The following is an 18,259-nucleotide window of genomic DNA, read 5'->3' as shown; positions in this document are numbered from 1 at the left end:
GGGTTACAAAGAATTGGATGTGACTGACCATACATGCACGCTGTTACAGAGGACTTCCATGGTGGTCCAGTGGTTGAGAGTTTACCTGCTGATACAGGGGACATGAGCCTCTTGATGAAAGTGAAAGAGGAGAGTGAAAAAGTTGGCTTAAAGCTCAACATTCAGAAAACGAAGATCATGGCATCCGGGCCCATCACTTCATGGCAAATAGATGGGGAAACAGTGGCTGACTTTATTTTTCTGGGCTCCAAAATCACTGTAGATGGTGATTACAGCCATGAAATTAAAAGACACTTACTCCTTGGAAGGAAAGTTATGACCAACCTAGACAGCATATTAAAAATCAGAGACATTCCTTTGTTGACAAAGGTCCGTCTAGTCAAGGCTGTGGTTTTTCCAGTGGTCATGTATGGATGTGAGAGTTGGACTATAAAGAAAGCTGAGTGCCAAAGAACTGATGCTTTTGAACTGTGGTGTTGGAGAAGACTCTTGAGTGTCCCTTGGACTGCAAGGAGATCCAACCAGTCCATCCTAAAGGAGATCAGTCCTGGGTGTTCATTGAAAGGACTGATGTTGAAGCTGAAACTCCGATACTTTGGTCATCTGATGTGAAGAGCTGACTCATTTGAAAAGACCCTGGTGTTGGGAAAGATTGAGGGCAGAGGAGAAGGGGACGACAGAGGATGAGATGGTTGGATGGCATCACCGACTCAATGGACATGGGTTTGGTTGGACTCCTGGAGTTGGTGATGGACAGGGAAGCCTGACGTGCTGCGGTTTATGGGGTCGCAAAGAGTCTGGCACGACTGAGCGACTGAACTGAACTGAACTGAACAGGGGACATGGGTCTGATCCCCAATCTGGGAAGATCCCACATGTCTTAGGGCATCTAAGCCCATGAGCTGCAACTACTGAATCCAGGTGCCTAGAGCCCACACACCATGACGAAAACGTAGCCTCCATTCACTGCAACTAGAGAAAGCCTGCGAGTAGCAACAAAGACCGGCATAGCCATTAATTAATTGATTAATTTTTTAAAAAGATGCTGTTATAGACTCAGGGTTTCTACCACATCTTGAAAGAAAAGTATATAGAAAAAGACTTCATCCTCTATAATAATCAAATTATTATACTGTTGCAGACATTTTAGAAAGAATTTTAGAAGTTTATAATAAAACAACTTTATAAATGACATACTTTTTAACTCTGAAATCAGAAAATCTATGTGATACGGGACAGCAGGGGAGAATAGGTATGCTATAAACAGAAAGTCTTTTTTTTTTTTTTTTTTCACAGAATTCTCAATTATTGAAAATTTAGTTAACCCCTAATTTTTAACATTAGGAGAAGGGTTAAATACACTTAATTTGTAGTATAATGATTTTTTTTAAATGTGAAGCTGTGAAATAAAATGAAAATTGTATTAATGTAAAGTGGAAAAGCTGAAGTCCAACTTCAGCTTCAGTTTACATAGTTGTACACAACTATGTAAACAAATACAGAGGAAAGACATGTAGGAAGTACATTAAAATGTTAGTAATAGCTATCTTTGATAGTAGAACTTTGTCTTTTTTACTTTTGTGTATTTTTTTAATATTGAGAATTTATACTTTTATAATAGAAAACTTTTAGTTTGAAAATCTGCCACATATAATAGAATTAGATTTATTTCCTATGACTCTAGAGGCAGAACCTCCAAAGTTGAGGGTTTAAGAGTAGGGGTTAAGAGTGACCAGGTTTGCGTTCAGTATAAGGTAAAGTGTTTCTTAGTTAGAGAAATATATTTGAATAGATTGCTATATATTGGAATAGATGCTAAAACCACTCTATTTAGACCACATGCTGCTGTAGTTTCTCCAGTACTTCCTATCTTCCTCAGCATTTTCTAATTTTTTATATCACTAATAATTTATTAAAATACTAGATGATTTACTTATTTAGTATGCTAATTGTATACTGTTTATCTCTTTATAGAATTCTAGTTCATGAATATATCCCAAGAATCTTGAAGGGTACTTAATGTTTATTCAGTTAGTTAATAAATGTTTTCTTAATAATTATTCTGATCTTTATCTCCTTAGGCCAGCCTTTACTATTGCCATATAAGCCTTCTGGTAGTACGAAGATGTACTATGTTCCACAATTAACACAGATTCCTTCGTCTCTGGATTCCAAATCAGACACCACCATTGAGAGCTCACACTCAGGTATAACATGTGAAATCTCATTGCTATTTAGTTTTTAAGTGAAATATAGAACTATTTTTGATCAGTCTGTGGTTCAGATAGGTGTCAGATATATTGTGTACACTCAAACATTTAATAAATATTTCAAGAAAACTGTGTGAACAGTTACATGTTTTGGTTAGTGGATTCCATCTAGGACAAAGGTTTCCAAGTTTTGTCTGTTCACAGTGACCTTAGTTTTTGGTTGAGTGATCTTTTTCCCCATCATCATGTAGATGTGAGTCATCAACAGCATAGAATTACAAGAAGTATTTTTTTCAAATACTAAGCTATTGTGTTATTAGCACATAAAAATACTGTTTTGATCTAGCAACTTAAGAAGCAAAAATATTAGGGTTTTTTTTTTGGTTTTGTGTTTGAAAGAAAAGATTTTACTGTGTTTGTAAATACCCATAATTACCTACTGATGAGATATGTGCAGCTATCGGGCACTGTAAACTTTCTCAAACCATGAGATGAAATGGGACGCAACCACTCTCCTTCACTATTTTTGTTACAGAAACTGTCAAAAACCCAACTCTGCAAAGATACAACAGAGTTGAAAGGAATGTAATAACAGTATCTAATGTTGAAACATTTAGGTGCTAGTTTTTGTATGTGCTGTGTATGTGCTGTGTGTGCTAAGTTTCTTGTGACCCTATGGACTGTAGCCTGCCAGGCTCCTCTGTCCATGGGATTTGGTTATTTGTAGTGTACACCAGATATTAAGTATCACTATTTCCCTAGGATTTTAAAATATCCCACAGGACTTCTTTGAGATCACCACAAGAGAACTGTAGATTTAGAAAGTGAATAGCACCCCATGGAAGAGCTCAATAAACAATTTCTGTGGAAAATTATAAGATACAGATACTGAGTTGGTAGGATGTGGGGTTTTGATTGTTGGGATAACATATTAATTGGTCCACAGGAGATGATTTGATTCAGTTTAAATATGAATTGTTCATGATTGGTCAGTAGACATCTTTATGTGTGTAAAAATTAAAAAGAAAGTAGTTGTCCCTGGTGTTACACAGATTTGATTTTAAGAAAACCAAACTAGTGTCTAATGGTAACTGAGGTAAAACCCCTGTTACTGCTGCTTCTGACTTCCCAATGTGATGCCAATGTTAGGATTGATTGTTAAGCCTATAACCAAGATCTGGAAAGAATTTTTCACTACTTTCATGGCTATGATTTTAAAAAGACACTTAATGGCTACCAGAAATAAAATAAGCTCACTTGATTGATTGTAGGTAGGAACATCTTTGATCTCAGTCTCACTTGCAGCCCCCTAGTTCAGAAGACAGAAATGTACCAATAGAAATCTGATCAAGTGTGCTTCTGTTCATTTACATCCTTAACACTTCCCTCTGGAGACATTAACTTTGAAAAAAATGGACAGCAGTGGGAAGAGAAAATGACTCAGGAATGGTACGTTGTATCATGAGAAATATTGTCCCTATAAAGTACTGAATTCATCAGTTAGACAAGAAGAGATCTGTTAGCTATATACTTGAGGTAGTAATTTTTTCATGTTCTTCCATCTATTCTGAGAGTGGATGGAATTAACAATAGAAAATAATACTTTCTTATACCAGTAGAGCTACTGGTAAAAGCCTTGAAATTGTTCTGATAGCTATTGTCTAACTCTAGAGTATATTGTGTTTCCATAGATATATGGAAGATCCAACTAGAGTTTGGGGCCGGGGGCAAGTCATAAACCACTGCAGATATTTGGGCCGAAAAATTTCTCAATTGAGAATGACTAAACTGTTGGACTCATGAAATCCTTTTAAAAACAAAAACACAAGGCAAAGGTAATCTCACAAAAAAAGAGATTTGCTCTTGTTGTTCAGTCACTCAGTTGTGTTTGACTCTTTGTTTGTGACTCCATGGGACCCCGTGGACTGCTGCACACCATGCTTCCCTGTCCTTCACCATATTCCAGAGCTTGCTGAAACTCATGTCCATTGAATCGTGATGCCATTCAACCATCTTTCCCAGCATCAGGGTCTTGTCTAATGAGTCAGCTCTTCACATCAGGTGGCCAAAGTATTAGAGCTTCAACTTCAGCATCAGTACTTCCCATGCTGTCTAGGTTGGTCATAGCTTTTCTTCCAAGGAGCAAGTGTCTTTTAATTTCATGGCTGCAGTCACCTTCTGCAGTGATTTTGGAGCCCAAGAAAATAAAGTCTATCACTGTTTCCATTGTTTCCCCATCTGTTTGCCATTAAGTGATGGGAACGGATGCCATAATCTTAAGTTTTTTGAATGTTGAGTTTTAAGCTAGCTTTTCACGCTCCTCTTTCACTTTCATCTTAAGTTTCTTTAGTTCCTCTTCGCTTTTTGCTGTTAGAGTGGTATCATTTGTGTATCTGAGATTATTGATATTTCTCCTGGCAATGTTGATTCCAGCTTGTGCTACATCCAGCCCAGCATTTCACATGATGTACTCTGCAGTGGTTAAATAAGTTAAATAAGCAGGGTGACAATATTCCCTGAAATGAAAGAAAGAGATAGATGTTAGAGATACACTCTTTGGGACTAGTAACACTGTGAAATAGCAACAAGGTTCCAGTTATATTTGAGAGTAAGTTCTGTGAGGATAGGTACCATATCTGTTTTTAAAGACATTTATACCTCATGTCAATATAAAGTATAGATGTTATTTTTATATTCATTTAGAGATATTTAAATAATGTATATACTACTAACACTTAACTGTCAATAGAAGCAAAAAGCCATTGGGAGAGAACTGGCTGGAATTTTTAAAAGAAGAAGAGAAGTTATAGCCAAAAAATGGCAGAGAAAATTATAGCAGAAAAAAAATAGTAGCATGAAAAATTTTGCCCTGTGATAAAAACAACAGAAATTTGGCAAAACTTTATAGAAAACTTTTCCAAAATTCTGGAAATAAACCAAAGTCTTGTAGCCTTTGTAGTAAGCATTTATTGAAGAAAAATGTCTGAACCTTGATAAGAATAGTAAGCTTGTGGCATTTTAGTTTACTCTATTCTCATCCCCACACCCAGCTCAATGAGAATCTTGAAAAATATCAGCCTATAGTTCCAGGACTAGAGGGAGTAGAACAGAGCTAGTCCTCTTTCAAGACTCCACTCAAAAGGCTTGTCTTTATTTGGCATTACTCAGAGCTGTCCGGTGTGTATGAGCTTCTTTTAAAGGAAAAACTGAAGATGAGATGTCTATAGATATTTTGAAAGCCATTGACATATTCCTAGGGCTCTGGAAGACTTACACATGTGCACAGGCCTGTGTGCGTGCTCAGGAAAGACCTGAGGCCTTTAACCTTTGCCTGCCCTTAAGGCTGTGGACAAGAAGAAAGGAAAGGCTAAGGCAGAATTTTTAACTCCCTACCCTCAGTGTTGAAGGCTCTGTGCATGTAATCCCTCAGCAAAGACTGAGAGATTTATTGTTTGTAGATGTTTAAGGATATCTGTATCTTAGCTTACCACTAAGCTAGTTGAGTTGGAGAAGGCAATGACACCCCACTCTAGTACTCTTGCCTGGAAAATCCCATGGACGGAGGGGCCTGGTAGGCTGCAGTCCATGGGGTCGCTAGGAGTCAGACACGACTGAACTTTTGACTTCACTTTCACTTTTCACTTTCATGCATTGGAGAAGGAAATGGCAACCCACTCCAGTGTTCTTGCCTGGAGAATCCCAGGGACGGGGGAGCCTGGTAGGCTGCCGTCTATGGGGTCGCATAGAGTCGGACACGACTGAAGCAACTTAGCAGCAGCAGCAGCAGCAAGCTAGTTGAGTGGGAACTTCAATAGAGTTTACAGAATTAGTTTAGAAAAATTACTTTAAAAAAATAGCATAAGTCACAGTATGTTCAAAGAACTAAGTGAAAGCATGTCTAAAGAACTAAAGGGGGCTTCTCTGGTGGCTGAGTGGTAAAGAATCCACCCGCCAGTGCAGGACACAAGGATTTGATTTCTGATCTGGGAACATCTCACATGCCGCAGAATAATTAAGCCCCTGCCCCTGAGCCACATCTATTGAGCCTGTGCTCTAGACAGAGCCCGTGAGCTGCAACCTGCTGAGCCCACGTGCTACTATTTAAGCCTGCATGCCCTTAGATCCCTGGAGAAGGCGATGGTACCCCACTCCAGTACTCTTGCCTGGAAAATCCCATGGACCGAGGAGCCTGGTGCCTGCAGTCCATGGGGTCGCGAAGAGTCGGACACGACTGAGCTTTTGACTTCACTTTCACTTTTCACTTTCATGCATTGGAGAAGGAAATGGCAACCCACTTCAGTGTTCTTGCCTGGAGAATCCCAGGGACGGGGGAGCCTGGTGGGCTGCAGTCTATGGGGTCGCATAGAGTCGGACACGACTGAAGCGACTTAGCAGCAGCAGCAGCAGCCTTTAGAACCCATGCTCAGCAACAAGGAAGCTACTGCAATGAGAAGCCCATGCACTGTAACTAGAGAGTATCCCCCACTCGCCACAACTAATGAAAAGCCCACACAGCAAGGAGGACCCAGCACAGCCACAAATAAACAAAAATTTAACAAAGAATTAAAAGAAGGTATAAGAACAGTGTTTTACCAAATAGAGAATATCAGTAAAAGAGAAATTATAAAAATCACCAAACAGAAATTCTGGAGTTGAAAAGCATAATAACTAAGATAAAAAGTTCACTAGAGAAAACTCAATATCAGATTTGAACAGGCAGAAGAATGAATCAGTGACTTGGTGGAGATAGGTCAGTCGAGATTATCCAGTGTGAGAAACAGAATAAAAAAAAGAATGAAGAGAGGTCAACAGAATCTCAGAGTCCTGTGGATTACCCTCAAACAATCTGTTATACACATAATGAGATGAAGGGAGAGAAAAGGGCTGAAAAAGTATTTGGAGAAATAATGGCCCCAAACTGGCAAATTTAAGGACTCCTATTAATCTGTGCATCCAAAAAACTCAAGGAAGTCCAAACATGATAAACTCAAAGAGATCCATGTCTAGAAACATCATAAGTCATCAAAAGACAAAGAATGTTAAAGGAGCCAACACAGAGAGTTATGTACAAAGTCTCTTCAAAGAGACTAATAGCTGATTTCTCATCAGAAGCCATATAGACCAGAAGGCATTGCAATGACATATTCAAAGGCTGAGGGAAAAAACCTATCTACCAAGTATTCTGTACCCAGCAAAACTTCAAAAATAAAGGAACAATTAAGACATTCTCAGATACTCAGATAAACAAAAATTGAGACTACATTGCTAACAAACTGACTCACAGAAAATATTAAGATTTTTCAAGATGAAATAATAGATAACCTAAATAGTAACTCAAATCCACATGAAAAAATAAGAGTAATAAAAGTAACTACATAAGTTAATACAGACAGTAGAAAGGTATTTTTATTTGTAGTTCATTTTTCCTCCTATATGACATAAAAGACTAATGCAAAACAATAATTATAAATTTATGTTATTGGACACAAAATGTGTAATTCTATAACTTGTGAAAATAGCATAAAGAGGGAGGGGACAATTATAAAGGAGAAAAGTTTATATGTACTATTAAAATTGCTATTAATTTAAATAGATTGTTGATTTATATTAACATGTGAATGTTAATTCCCAGGACAATCACTAAGAAAATAACTTTATATATAGTAAAAGTCATCATAGGAATTAAAATGATATACTAATAAATAGCTATTTGACACAAAAGGGGCATAGTACAGAAACTGAGGAGCAAAAAAAAGCATAAAACATTGAAAACAATAGAAAAATAGCAGACTTAAATCCTACAGTTTTAGTAACTACATTAAATGTAACTGGATTATACTTTGATAGAAAGGCAGAGATTGACAGATTGGCTAAAAAGACATAATTTAACTGTATGCTATCTGCAGAAGCCTCACTTTATTTTTTTATTGAAGTATAGTTGATTTACAATATTGGATTAGTTTCAAGTGTATAGCAAAATGATTCAATTTTACCTATGTATATTTTTTCAGATTATTTTCCATTATAGTTATTATAAGATACTGAATATAGTTCCCTGTGCTATACAGTAGGTCCTTGTTTTTTTTAATCTTTATATATAGTAGTGTGTATCTGTTAATCCCAAACTCCTAATTTACCCCCAGTCCCCAGCTTTCCCTTTGATAAGCATAAGTTTGTTTTTTCACATCTATGAGTCTACTTCTGTTTTATAAATAAGTTCATTGGTATCATTGTTTTTAGATTCCACATATAAGTGACATCATATTGTGTTTGTCTTTTTCTGAAAAAGACCTTATTTTGGTAATTCCCTGGTAGTTCAGTGGTTAAGACTCAGCACTTTCACTGCTGTGGACCCGGGTTCAATCCTTAGTCGGGGAACTGAGATCCCACAAGCCGTGCAGTGAGGCCAAAAAAAAAAGAGACTCAGTTGAGATTCAAAGATAAATTAGTTAAAAGTTAAAGGATGGAATAGAATATGCTCTGTAAATAATAGCAAAGGAGGGCTAGAGTGTCTATTAGGAGACAAAATAAACTTCAAACAAAAATTGTTATTAATGACAATATGATTTTATAATGATAAAAGAGTCAGTCCATCAAGAAAATATAACAATTATGAAATGTATATGCACCTAACAGCAGAGTACCAAATACATAAATCAAAACTAACAGAACTGAAAAAAAAATACATTATTAAAGGGAGAAATATTTCAAGCCAATAGCAAAAGGCCATATATTGTGTAATTCATTTACATGAAATTCCCAGAATAAGCAAATCCATATAGACAGAAAGTAGCTTAGTGGATGCCAAGGGAATGGTAGGGGATGGGAAAACAGGGAGTAACTGCTACCATATGTAAGATTTCTTTGTGGTGGACAAAAATGTTCTAGAATTAGATATCAGTATTGGTTGTGAAAGTACTAAGAACTACTAAATTGTACACATTTTAATTTGTGACTTTTCTGTTTTGTCTCAGTTTAGATAAAAGGGGGGCAGCAGCGATATGAAGGAAAAGACTGTAAAGCTGTAAAGATTTGGTAGCAGGTGTAAAATTTATTGTTCAGGCAGGAAAGGATGGAATTAGCATGGTGGAAGTTAAATTAGTGATGCGGACAAATCTGAGAAAGTCTCGAAAATTACAGAGGAAAAAGAAGAAGTGAAACAGCTGTGAGGGACTTCCTGGTGGTACAGTGGTTAAGAATCCGCCTGCCAGTGCAGTGGACGTGGATTTGATCCCTGATCTGGGAAGATTCCACGTGTTGCTGGGGCAGCTAAGCCCATGTGGCACAACTGCTGCAGCCTGCACACCCTCGAGCTAGCGAGTGGCACCTACTAGAGCCCGTGCCTGGAGCCTGTGCTCTGCAACGAGAGAAGCCTGCGCACTGCAAGGAAGAGTAGTCCCCACTTGCTGCAGCTAGAGAAAGCCAACCTACAACGAAGACCCAGCATGACCAAAAATAAATAAGAAAATGCTGCACAAGATGATGAGAGACATAAGAAACATAGCTAAGTAAACCAAACCAAGAATTTTATTTGTAGCTGAGGAAAAAGGTAATATTCAAAGGCTTAACTGAGGAAAACATCCCTCTCCTAAAAAAGGGAACACTGTATGCAGATTGAAAGTTATCATAAAAATCCAGGCAAAAATCAGTAGAAGGAGACTGAGATACATACCAGAAAAAGATTTTTGAGTATTAAAAGGGAAAAAAATCCTATTAATATACACAGTTGAAAAAAGGGAACAAAATTAAATCTGATATCAGACTTATTTGAAAGACTAAATGTAAAAATAATGGAACCAAGTCTGTGTTTATTGGGAAAATTATATAATTCAAGGATTTATAGACCCAGTGCATATAGATTAAGCAGTGTAACAGTGAAAAGACATTTCACATGTATACAAGAGCTAGAAAGTATATTCAACCTCTGTACCTTCTTGGGAAATTTACTTGAAGACTCATCCAGCTGAAGAGATGAATCAAAATGAAGAGAAATGAAGCTGAAAGTGACTGGTGGTGAACTTTGAAGTCAGTTTAACACAACACTCATCTAAATAGAAAATTTAGTTACACGGTGGGGGGAAAATGTCAGAAGTTAATTTTGGAATGAAAGGCACAAAAAGAATAAACAATTGTATTTTTTGTCTTTAATATAAGAGACTAAAGAGGTTTTGTTTTATTCATGACTTGGTTTTCCTACAACTAATGATACTAAAAGCATAGCCCAAAAAAAAAAAAAATTGGACTTTAATAACATAACTTTTGCTCCCCCCCAAAAATTATCAGCATTGTAAAAAGTTTGCTCACAGAGTTGAGAAAAAAATTTGCAGTTCTTATATATATGATAAGAGATTAATATCCATAATGTCTGAAGAACTCTTACAGCTCAACAACAACAACAAAATCTCATTTTTAAATGAGCACAGCATCTAAAGAGACATTTCTCCAGGAAAGATATACAGATGGCCAAAAAGAATGTGAAAAGATGTTTTACATCATTAGTCATAAAGGAAATGCAAGTGAAAACTATGAAGAGATACCCAGTAGGATGGCTGTTATGAAATAAAAAAGAACAAGGATTGCAGGAATATGGAAAATTGAAACTCTTTGGGTATTGCTAATGGTAATGGTGTAGCAACTATGGATAACTGTATAGTGGTTCCTCAAAACATTAAACATAGAATTACTATATGAACTAACAGTTCTACTTCTAAGTATGAACCCAGTATTCCTGACAGATACTAGGCGCTACATTTATAGGGTTGTCCAAAATAAACATGTCCCCTCTGATTATGCTCAAGTGGGGAGGTAGATATGAACAAATAGATACAAATAGTATACAAATTACAAATCATGCATTAAGAAAATAAGAGTTCTAAGAGAATAAGAGGATCCAGTTTAATTTAGGAGCTCATGAAGACCTTGCTAAAGAAGAAACTCTAGAACTGAGATCTAGAAGATATAGGTAAATTAGGCAGAGTGAGGAGTGAAAGTGCTCTGGCTGGAGGGAACAATATGGGCAGAGCTCCAGAAACAGGGAAGTTTGATGCATTTGGCAAATGAGAAGAAGGCAGTGTGGGTAGAGCAGAGCTGTGGCTAGAATTGGTTAAAGATAGGTAGGCTCAAGATGAGGCTGCTGCTGCTAAGTCACTTCAGTCGTGTCCGACTGTGTGCAACCCCATAGACGGCAGCCCACCAGGCTCCCCCGTCCCTGGGATTCTCCAGGCAAGAACATTGGAGTGGGTTGCCATTTCCTTCTCCAATGCATGAAAGTGAAAAGTTAAAGTGAAGTCGCTTAGTTGTGTCCGACCCTCAGCGACCCCATGGATTACAGCCTACCAGGCTCCTCCGTCCATGGGATTTTCCAGGCAGGAGTACTGGAGTGGGGTGCCATTGCCTTTGAGGCAGGGTTGTGTAAACTATATTAAGGCATTTGAACTTTATTCCAGTTGGCAATTATGGTTTGATTTACATTTGTAATTTTTTCATGCTCCTACGTGGAGGATGGCTTATGAATGAAAAGTAGGGAGTCAAGAAGTGGAATTGAGGATGCTAGTTACCTAAAGGCTGTTGCAGTGGTCAGTATCAGAAAGGGTAGCATCTAGGATTAGAATGATGATGATAGAGATGGAGAGAAATGGAAACATTCAACTTATTTTTAGGAAATAGTTCCTCCTGGACTTGGTAGTAAAATATGGACAGTGAGGGAGAGGAGGTTAAAAAAAAAAATGCTTTCTAGTTTTCTAGAATAAGCAACTGGGTAAAAAAAAAGGTGACATTTACTGAGATGAAGAAGCCTGAGGAAGAAGCAGATTTGGGAAAGATGGTCAAGATACCTGCTTTGGATATGTTAAAAATGAGACTTCTGCATCCATGTGGAGATGTTAAATCTGCAGTTGAGTTTAGACAGAGTTGGTTTATGGATGTGTTTGTATACAAGTGCACTCCATGGAATATGGCACATGATAAACATATGCTGTTTTTTATGAAAACATCCAGGTGGGTATAGAGATTCCAAATCTCCTGTTAGAGTTCTGGACTCTCTTCCTGTCCCAAACATTAATCTGTACTTATTTTGATACATTTTACAGCTGAACACAGATACAGGAAAATAAGTATGCATACACTCAATGGCATATATATATTGTGCGGCTGCACTCTCTTTCAACTGCCTCTTGGCTCCAATGAGGTTGATTCTCTTTTATATATACCTACTGCTCTCAGGAACTGTATTCTTCCCCACCTCTGAAGCTGACATAATCACCTCTCTTGGAGAATAAAAGAAAGTTGTGAAAAAAACCTCATGTACAGTTGTTTGTGTTGTTCCATAATATATAAAAACAATTTTTTTTTTTAATGAGGAAAGGAATTCTTTTTCTAATTTTGTTGCCAGATTCTTGGCTTTCTGTGCATTGATGCCCAATAGAAATACAGACAGTTTTGGAGGAGGAGAGAGGTGGCTTTATTCTTTCATTGTCCAGCAAAGGGGAAAATACAGCAGGCTAGTGTCTCAAGAACTATGCCCCTTTTCTTTGGGTAATAGGGAGAGAATCACAATGAAGATCTTGCATTTAAAAAAAATTTGTTTGTTTGCTTTTGGCTACATCTTAGATGCACTGTGTGGGCTTCTCTCTAGCTGTGGCGCGTGGGCTCAGTAGTTTGCGGCCCAAGGGACCAGTTGCCTCAAGGTACACCACTTCCCCATGGCTCAGACAGTAAAGAATCTGCCTGCAATGCAGGAAACCTGAGTTTGATCCCCGGGTGGGGAAGAGTCCCTGGAGAAGTGAATGGCCACACACTCCAGTGTTTGTGCCTAGGGAATTGCATGGACAGAGGAGCTTGGTGGGCTGAAGTCCATGGGGTCACAGGGTCAAACTTGACTGAGTGACTTACACTTTCACTTTCATATGGGATCTTAGTCTCTGGACCACATCACCTACATTGGAAGGTGACTTCTTAACCACTGGACCACTGGGGATGTCCCTTGTATTTTTTTTTTCCTTTGCAAAATTTCAAAAAAGGCCACAGCTAGCATCAGGCAGCTCAGCAACTGGGCCTTCCACTCCCTCAAGTTATTGATCCTAACCTTCTTTTTGGAATGCAGAATGCTACTGAGAGAGTGTAGGGGGAGAAGAATGCCAGGTGCAGAGTACAATTCATATGGAATCAAAGAGTAATTAGCTTTGTTTGGCTTTGTGAAGGAGAAGTTTAGCTACACGTGTTAGTAGTAACAGTAAAGAATAAGCTGAGATTATTCTTTTTCAGGCCTGTTTATGTTGTTTCTCCAGCCTGTTCACTGTTTCCTTATTTTCCTTGTTTATCAGAAAACTCTCATTTTTATTTAAGAAAAGTGTCATTTCTATTTTTGCTGTAACAGTTTCTCCCCCAAATGCTGTAGAGGCTAGTTGTGTCCTAAGTACTGGAATCTGAAGCTCAGAAGAAAGGTTCCAGCTAGAGATACATATTTGTTGGTCATCAACATACAATTCTATACTTTGGTGATTGGGGAGTTCATCCAGGAAGAGAAGAGAACCCAGTTCTGACCCCTTCAGGAACTCCAACACTGAGAGTTTTAGTTGAAGAAAGGACAATGAGGATTTACCTGAAGGATAGGGAGCAAATAAAAGAAAGTGATGCCACAGAAGCAAAGAAAAGCTCAATGGACATACGACCCAGAGGGCTTAACAGGATTCTTGCAGTCTGTCCTGAAATATTCCTCATGACATATTTATACTATACTCATGGACTGATACTTTTGGTGGTTGTGGTTTAATCACTAAGTCACGTCTGACTCTTTTGCGTCCCCAGGGACTGTAGCCCTAGAGGCTCTTCTGTCCATGGGATTTCCCAGGCCAAGAATACTAGAGTGGGTTGCCATTTCCTTCTCCAGGGAATTGCCCCACCCAGGGATTGAACCTGCATCTCCTGCTTGTCAGGCAGATTCTTTACCACTGAACCACCTGAACTGATACTTACTTAGCTTTTTTGGCCATATACCTTTTCGGTGCTTACAAAGTGCATGAGATATGGAGTATCAGATAAGAAGGAAAAAATAAAACATTTTTGTAGAAGATAATTCTGTAGTTACTACAAACTGTTATATATCCAGAGATGTTCTTTTGCCTCTTCTTTGTGACGTGGGTAAACTTCTTATCAGTTCCTATATTAGTGGGCTTAACACTGAAATGTATTTTAAAAGAAAAAAAAATCTTATATTCAAATCTTACATTTATCACATAAAAATTTCCTTAGAATATTTTGTATTATTGTCAGATTAACCTTCCTAAAATGTGACTGATTGTATTTCCCTTTATTATTACCCCCTTTAGTTGGGATTCTATGCTCCACTGAATTTTGTCCCAATTACTTTTTAATATCTCCCACCACTCTCTTTAATGTCTGACCACAAAAGTATCTGATTTTCTTATTTACTGTTTTCCTAGTCTTTGCTAATGCCATAACCGCTACCTAAAATGCTTTTGTTTCTTCCTTCCTCTCCATATTTCAGAAAGTCCCTACTTGCAATCTGTTTCTCCTCATCTGAAAACATTTCTGAGCTAGAATTTGATCTCCCTTCTGAACTGATATTCTGCTTTATGTCTCCTCTTACGTCATTTGCTTCTCCACTATATTGTTGCAATATTGTACATTTCTGACAGCTTCAGTTTGACTGGCGTCTCCTTCTAAGTACCCTATAACACTCCCATGGTAGTGCCTTTTTTATAGAAGTGGTTTAAGAGGTAATTTTTTTTGTTTTTCTTTAAATTCATATCTGTACTTATGTTAACTATACTGCTTTCCCATTTTTCTGCAGGATCCAATGATGCCATTGCTCCAGATTTCCCGGCTCAGGTGCTAGGCACAAGGGATGATGACCTGGCAGACACTGTTAACATTAAACATAAAGAGGGCATCTACAGTAAGAGGGCGGTAACTAAGGCATCCTTGTCAATGGGGAAAAAACCCTTTCAGAAAGATAATGCAGGTGACTGGAGTGGCTTTGTGTATTTTGTGGCCTCTTTTTTTTTTTTTCTCTCTGTATTCATCCTAAGTGGGAGTATTATCCTTTCTTTTTTTTCTACTTCATTAATGCGAACTTTTCTCCTAGGTGTTTTATTGGGTATGTACAAGAAAGAAAATATAAAATCTTTTTAAATGCTTCAAATTTTTGAAAACAATAAACTTTAGTTTCACTATGGAAACTAGATTGCAGCTTTTAAAATGAAATTATATCCAATTAAATGTTTTAAAGACTAAAATCCATAGAAAGTGTTGATTAAAATGCTTCATGAATTTATCTGTCAGATGGTATAAATATCTCATCAATTGGATTCTGCAGGAAAGTCTGTGGCTTACATGTTGTTTTGAATTTTTTTAAATTTTGCTGCCAGCATTTAAAAATAAGATTTTGGGCTTCCTTTGAAAAGTCAGAATATCTGGTTGCACTCAGCTTGTGTTCCTTCTTGGCAATAATCAGTGAACCCTGAGGCATGACTGTCCTCTGCAGAAAGGATACACATTCTTCTGTTTGCATCAGTCCGCATGAGTCTCAGACTCATGAAGACTCAGTCTGCTTCATTCATCGATCTTGGGTCTTCATTCTTATTCCCAGATAAAGGCCCCAATGTTTTATAAAAGCTTTTAATCTTTAGGAATCTCCTTGATTTTTTTTCCCTCTGCATCACTGATATTGTGCTTCTTTAATTGATACACAGTAGTATTTATTAAACGAAAATTTCAGGAGCTACTGAAAACTCTACATGTATACTTACATATGTTACTTTGTTACATTTACAGTATTTTATTCATGTTCATAGCTATTAGCCAGATAGGAGCTACTAATCTGGGGGCAGTATTCAAACAAGGGCTGCTGGCTCTATGTTCTGGTTTGGGCATAGTGTTAATGATTTCCTGTGATGGTGTTAGTGCTTTTATGAGGAAACCAAATGAAAGGCTGCTTGCTAAAGTGCAGACATTCTTCCAGATAACTTTTTGTTGCACTCAAAAGCATTTTGAGGTCTTTTGAAATGAGATAAGCTTATCTGCCAGTTAGCACTGAGGCTGCCAAGTAAATAAAAAGGCAACTATTTTTTCAAAATGTAGTTCATAAATGAAAACTCTCATATGCTAGCTATATACTAGTGGCAGTTTGGTTCACATAGGTGACCCTGTGATCCCACTGTTAGGCACTTGTGAAGAAGGTGGATATGCAAAAACTGACAGGAAACAAAAAGTGGTAGACTCAGGGAACTCCATTAGAAGTCTGCACAGTGAACTTACTAACTGTGCATTTGGTGAGGATGTTGTGTTTGAAATAAAGTTAGGCTTTGTTACCTGAGGGACCCCTGTAACTTCCCGCTTCTTAAACGGACATCTGTTACTATTATTGTTGGTCTACTTCAGACTTTATATCCTAAGGAAAAGCCCTCCTGATTAACCGAGAAGCCCAGCCTTAGAACCTCTCACTTTAAAGGGTTAAGAAGAATAGGGAGAAGATACCTGCTGGGGAAAACTTTTGTATACCAGCTAAGTGAACCCATTAAATATATCAGAAATAAAAATCTCAGAATGATTGGAATATAAAAGTAAGAAAATCTGATAGGAAATAGAACATAAAAAGAAGGGAAAAGAAAAAAGAAAAGAAAATTCAAGATTGACCTCAAAGGGTCATCATCAAAAAACAGGTGTTCCATACAGAAGATAGAGAAGGTAAAAAAGAAGGAATCAAGGACTAGTATAGGAATAGATCCCAAAAGTGAAGGATATGAATTTTCATATTAATAGGAATTATGTATGTAAAAATCCACATCAAAGCACATGACTGTTTGAAATTTGATACACTGGCAAGAGGAGATTCTAAAAGCTTCCAAAGAGAAAACAAGTACCATATAAAGAAATGGATATTAGACTGATGTTAAACTTTTAAAAAATAATACATGCACTATTGATATTATCTATAAAATAGATGAGTAATGAGAACCTACTGTATAGCACAGGGAACTCTATTCAGTGGTCTGTGGTGACCTAAATGAGAAGGAAATCCCAAAATAGGGGATATATATATACGTATAGCTTGTTCATTTTGCTGTACAGTAGACCTATATTTCTAACCACGACCCTCGGTTCTAATCTGCCAAGGATTTCCTCTCAGAGCTCTTGCACAAATAGAGGTTGTACTTGGTAAGACATCAAACAAGACAGATATGCTGTACAGTAGAAACTTAATACAACACTGTAAAATGACTATACTCCAATTAAAAAAAGAAAAGTAATACATGGGACTAGAAACTAAAGGCATAATGCCTTGAAATTCTGAGGGAAAATTATTTCATTAAAATTAAAGATTTAATTTTTTTAAAGGAAAACATAGAATGAAGGAAATGAGGTCAACAACATAGGAGAGTGGGAAAGGAATTACAGCAGTGATGCAGAGGATCGAGAACAAGTTCAGATAGAGGACTGTAAGAAAAGAGTCAAGCTGATAGACTGCCTTATATAGTTGGCTGTATTTGGAAGGGATTTTCGATTCTGTTTCCATTTATAAGGATGATGAAGGGAATGGTATAGAGAAACTTAGCAAATGTAAAAACAGGCAATTGGTAACTCCTCAGGAAAAGCAAAACTTTGTAAAAGAAAGTAAATATGATTACAGTATTCTGGTTGGTTTAACTGTGAATAACAGAAACATAACACAGTCACATATGAACTGAAGAGTGACTAAATCAAGACTTATTTACATAATATATAAACACTGAACATTAGTATAGGGTTAAAATTTCAGAAGATAGAATGAGGGAATATGGGTGTGACAGGAAAGTTTTCTAAAAGGTAAATCCCTATTGATCATAGAAGAAAATAAAACATTTTATGGAACTAAAAAGGATACAGCGATATGAAACATGTTATTTGGAAACAAGGCTAGTGATACTGGAAGAAATGACTAAATGAATTGGTGGTATTTGAAAATTGTTGATTTCTGTTATAAGCTTAATGGAACTCTTCGACTTTCTGATATTTTGATTAGATTACTGTTTATTTTGTGTTACCTCCCA

The 18,259-nt window shown here is 37.2% G+C and overlaps 1 protein-coding gene across 6 annotated transcripts in view; it reads left to right on the top strand.

Annotated features, from left to right (window-relative positions):
• Positions 1-18,259, top strand: part of ALMS1 (ALMS1 centrosome and basal body associated protein) — a 189,094-nt gene that overhangs the window by 122,204 nt on the left and 48,631 nt on the right. For 5 of the 6 annotated variants that reach the window (XM_055539646.1, XM_055539645.1, XM_055539644.1 and 2 more), the window contains 2 exons: positions 2,082-2,207; positions 15,022-15,192. In XM_055539646.1, the coding sequence (XP_055395621.1) occupies positions 2,082-2,207; positions 15,022-15,192 (297 nt within the window). The remainder of the gene's footprint in view (positions 1-2,081; positions 2,208-15,021; positions 15,193-18,259) is intronic. The other variant, XM_055539647.1, reaches the window with a different exon arrangement.

Source organism: Bubalus kerabau, chromosome 11, assembly GCF_029407905.1.
Source record: "Bubalus kerabau isolate K-KA32 ecotype Philippines breed swamp buffalo chromosome 11, PCC_UOA_SB_1v2, whole genome shotgun sequence".
Classification (NCBI taxonomy): domain Eukaryota; kingdom Metazoa; phylum Chordata; class Mammalia; order Artiodactyla; family Bovidae; genus Bubalus; species Bubalus kerabau.
The sequence above is the reverse complement of the archived record's forward strand: the minus strand, read 5'-3'. Positions and strand labels throughout refer to the sequence as shown.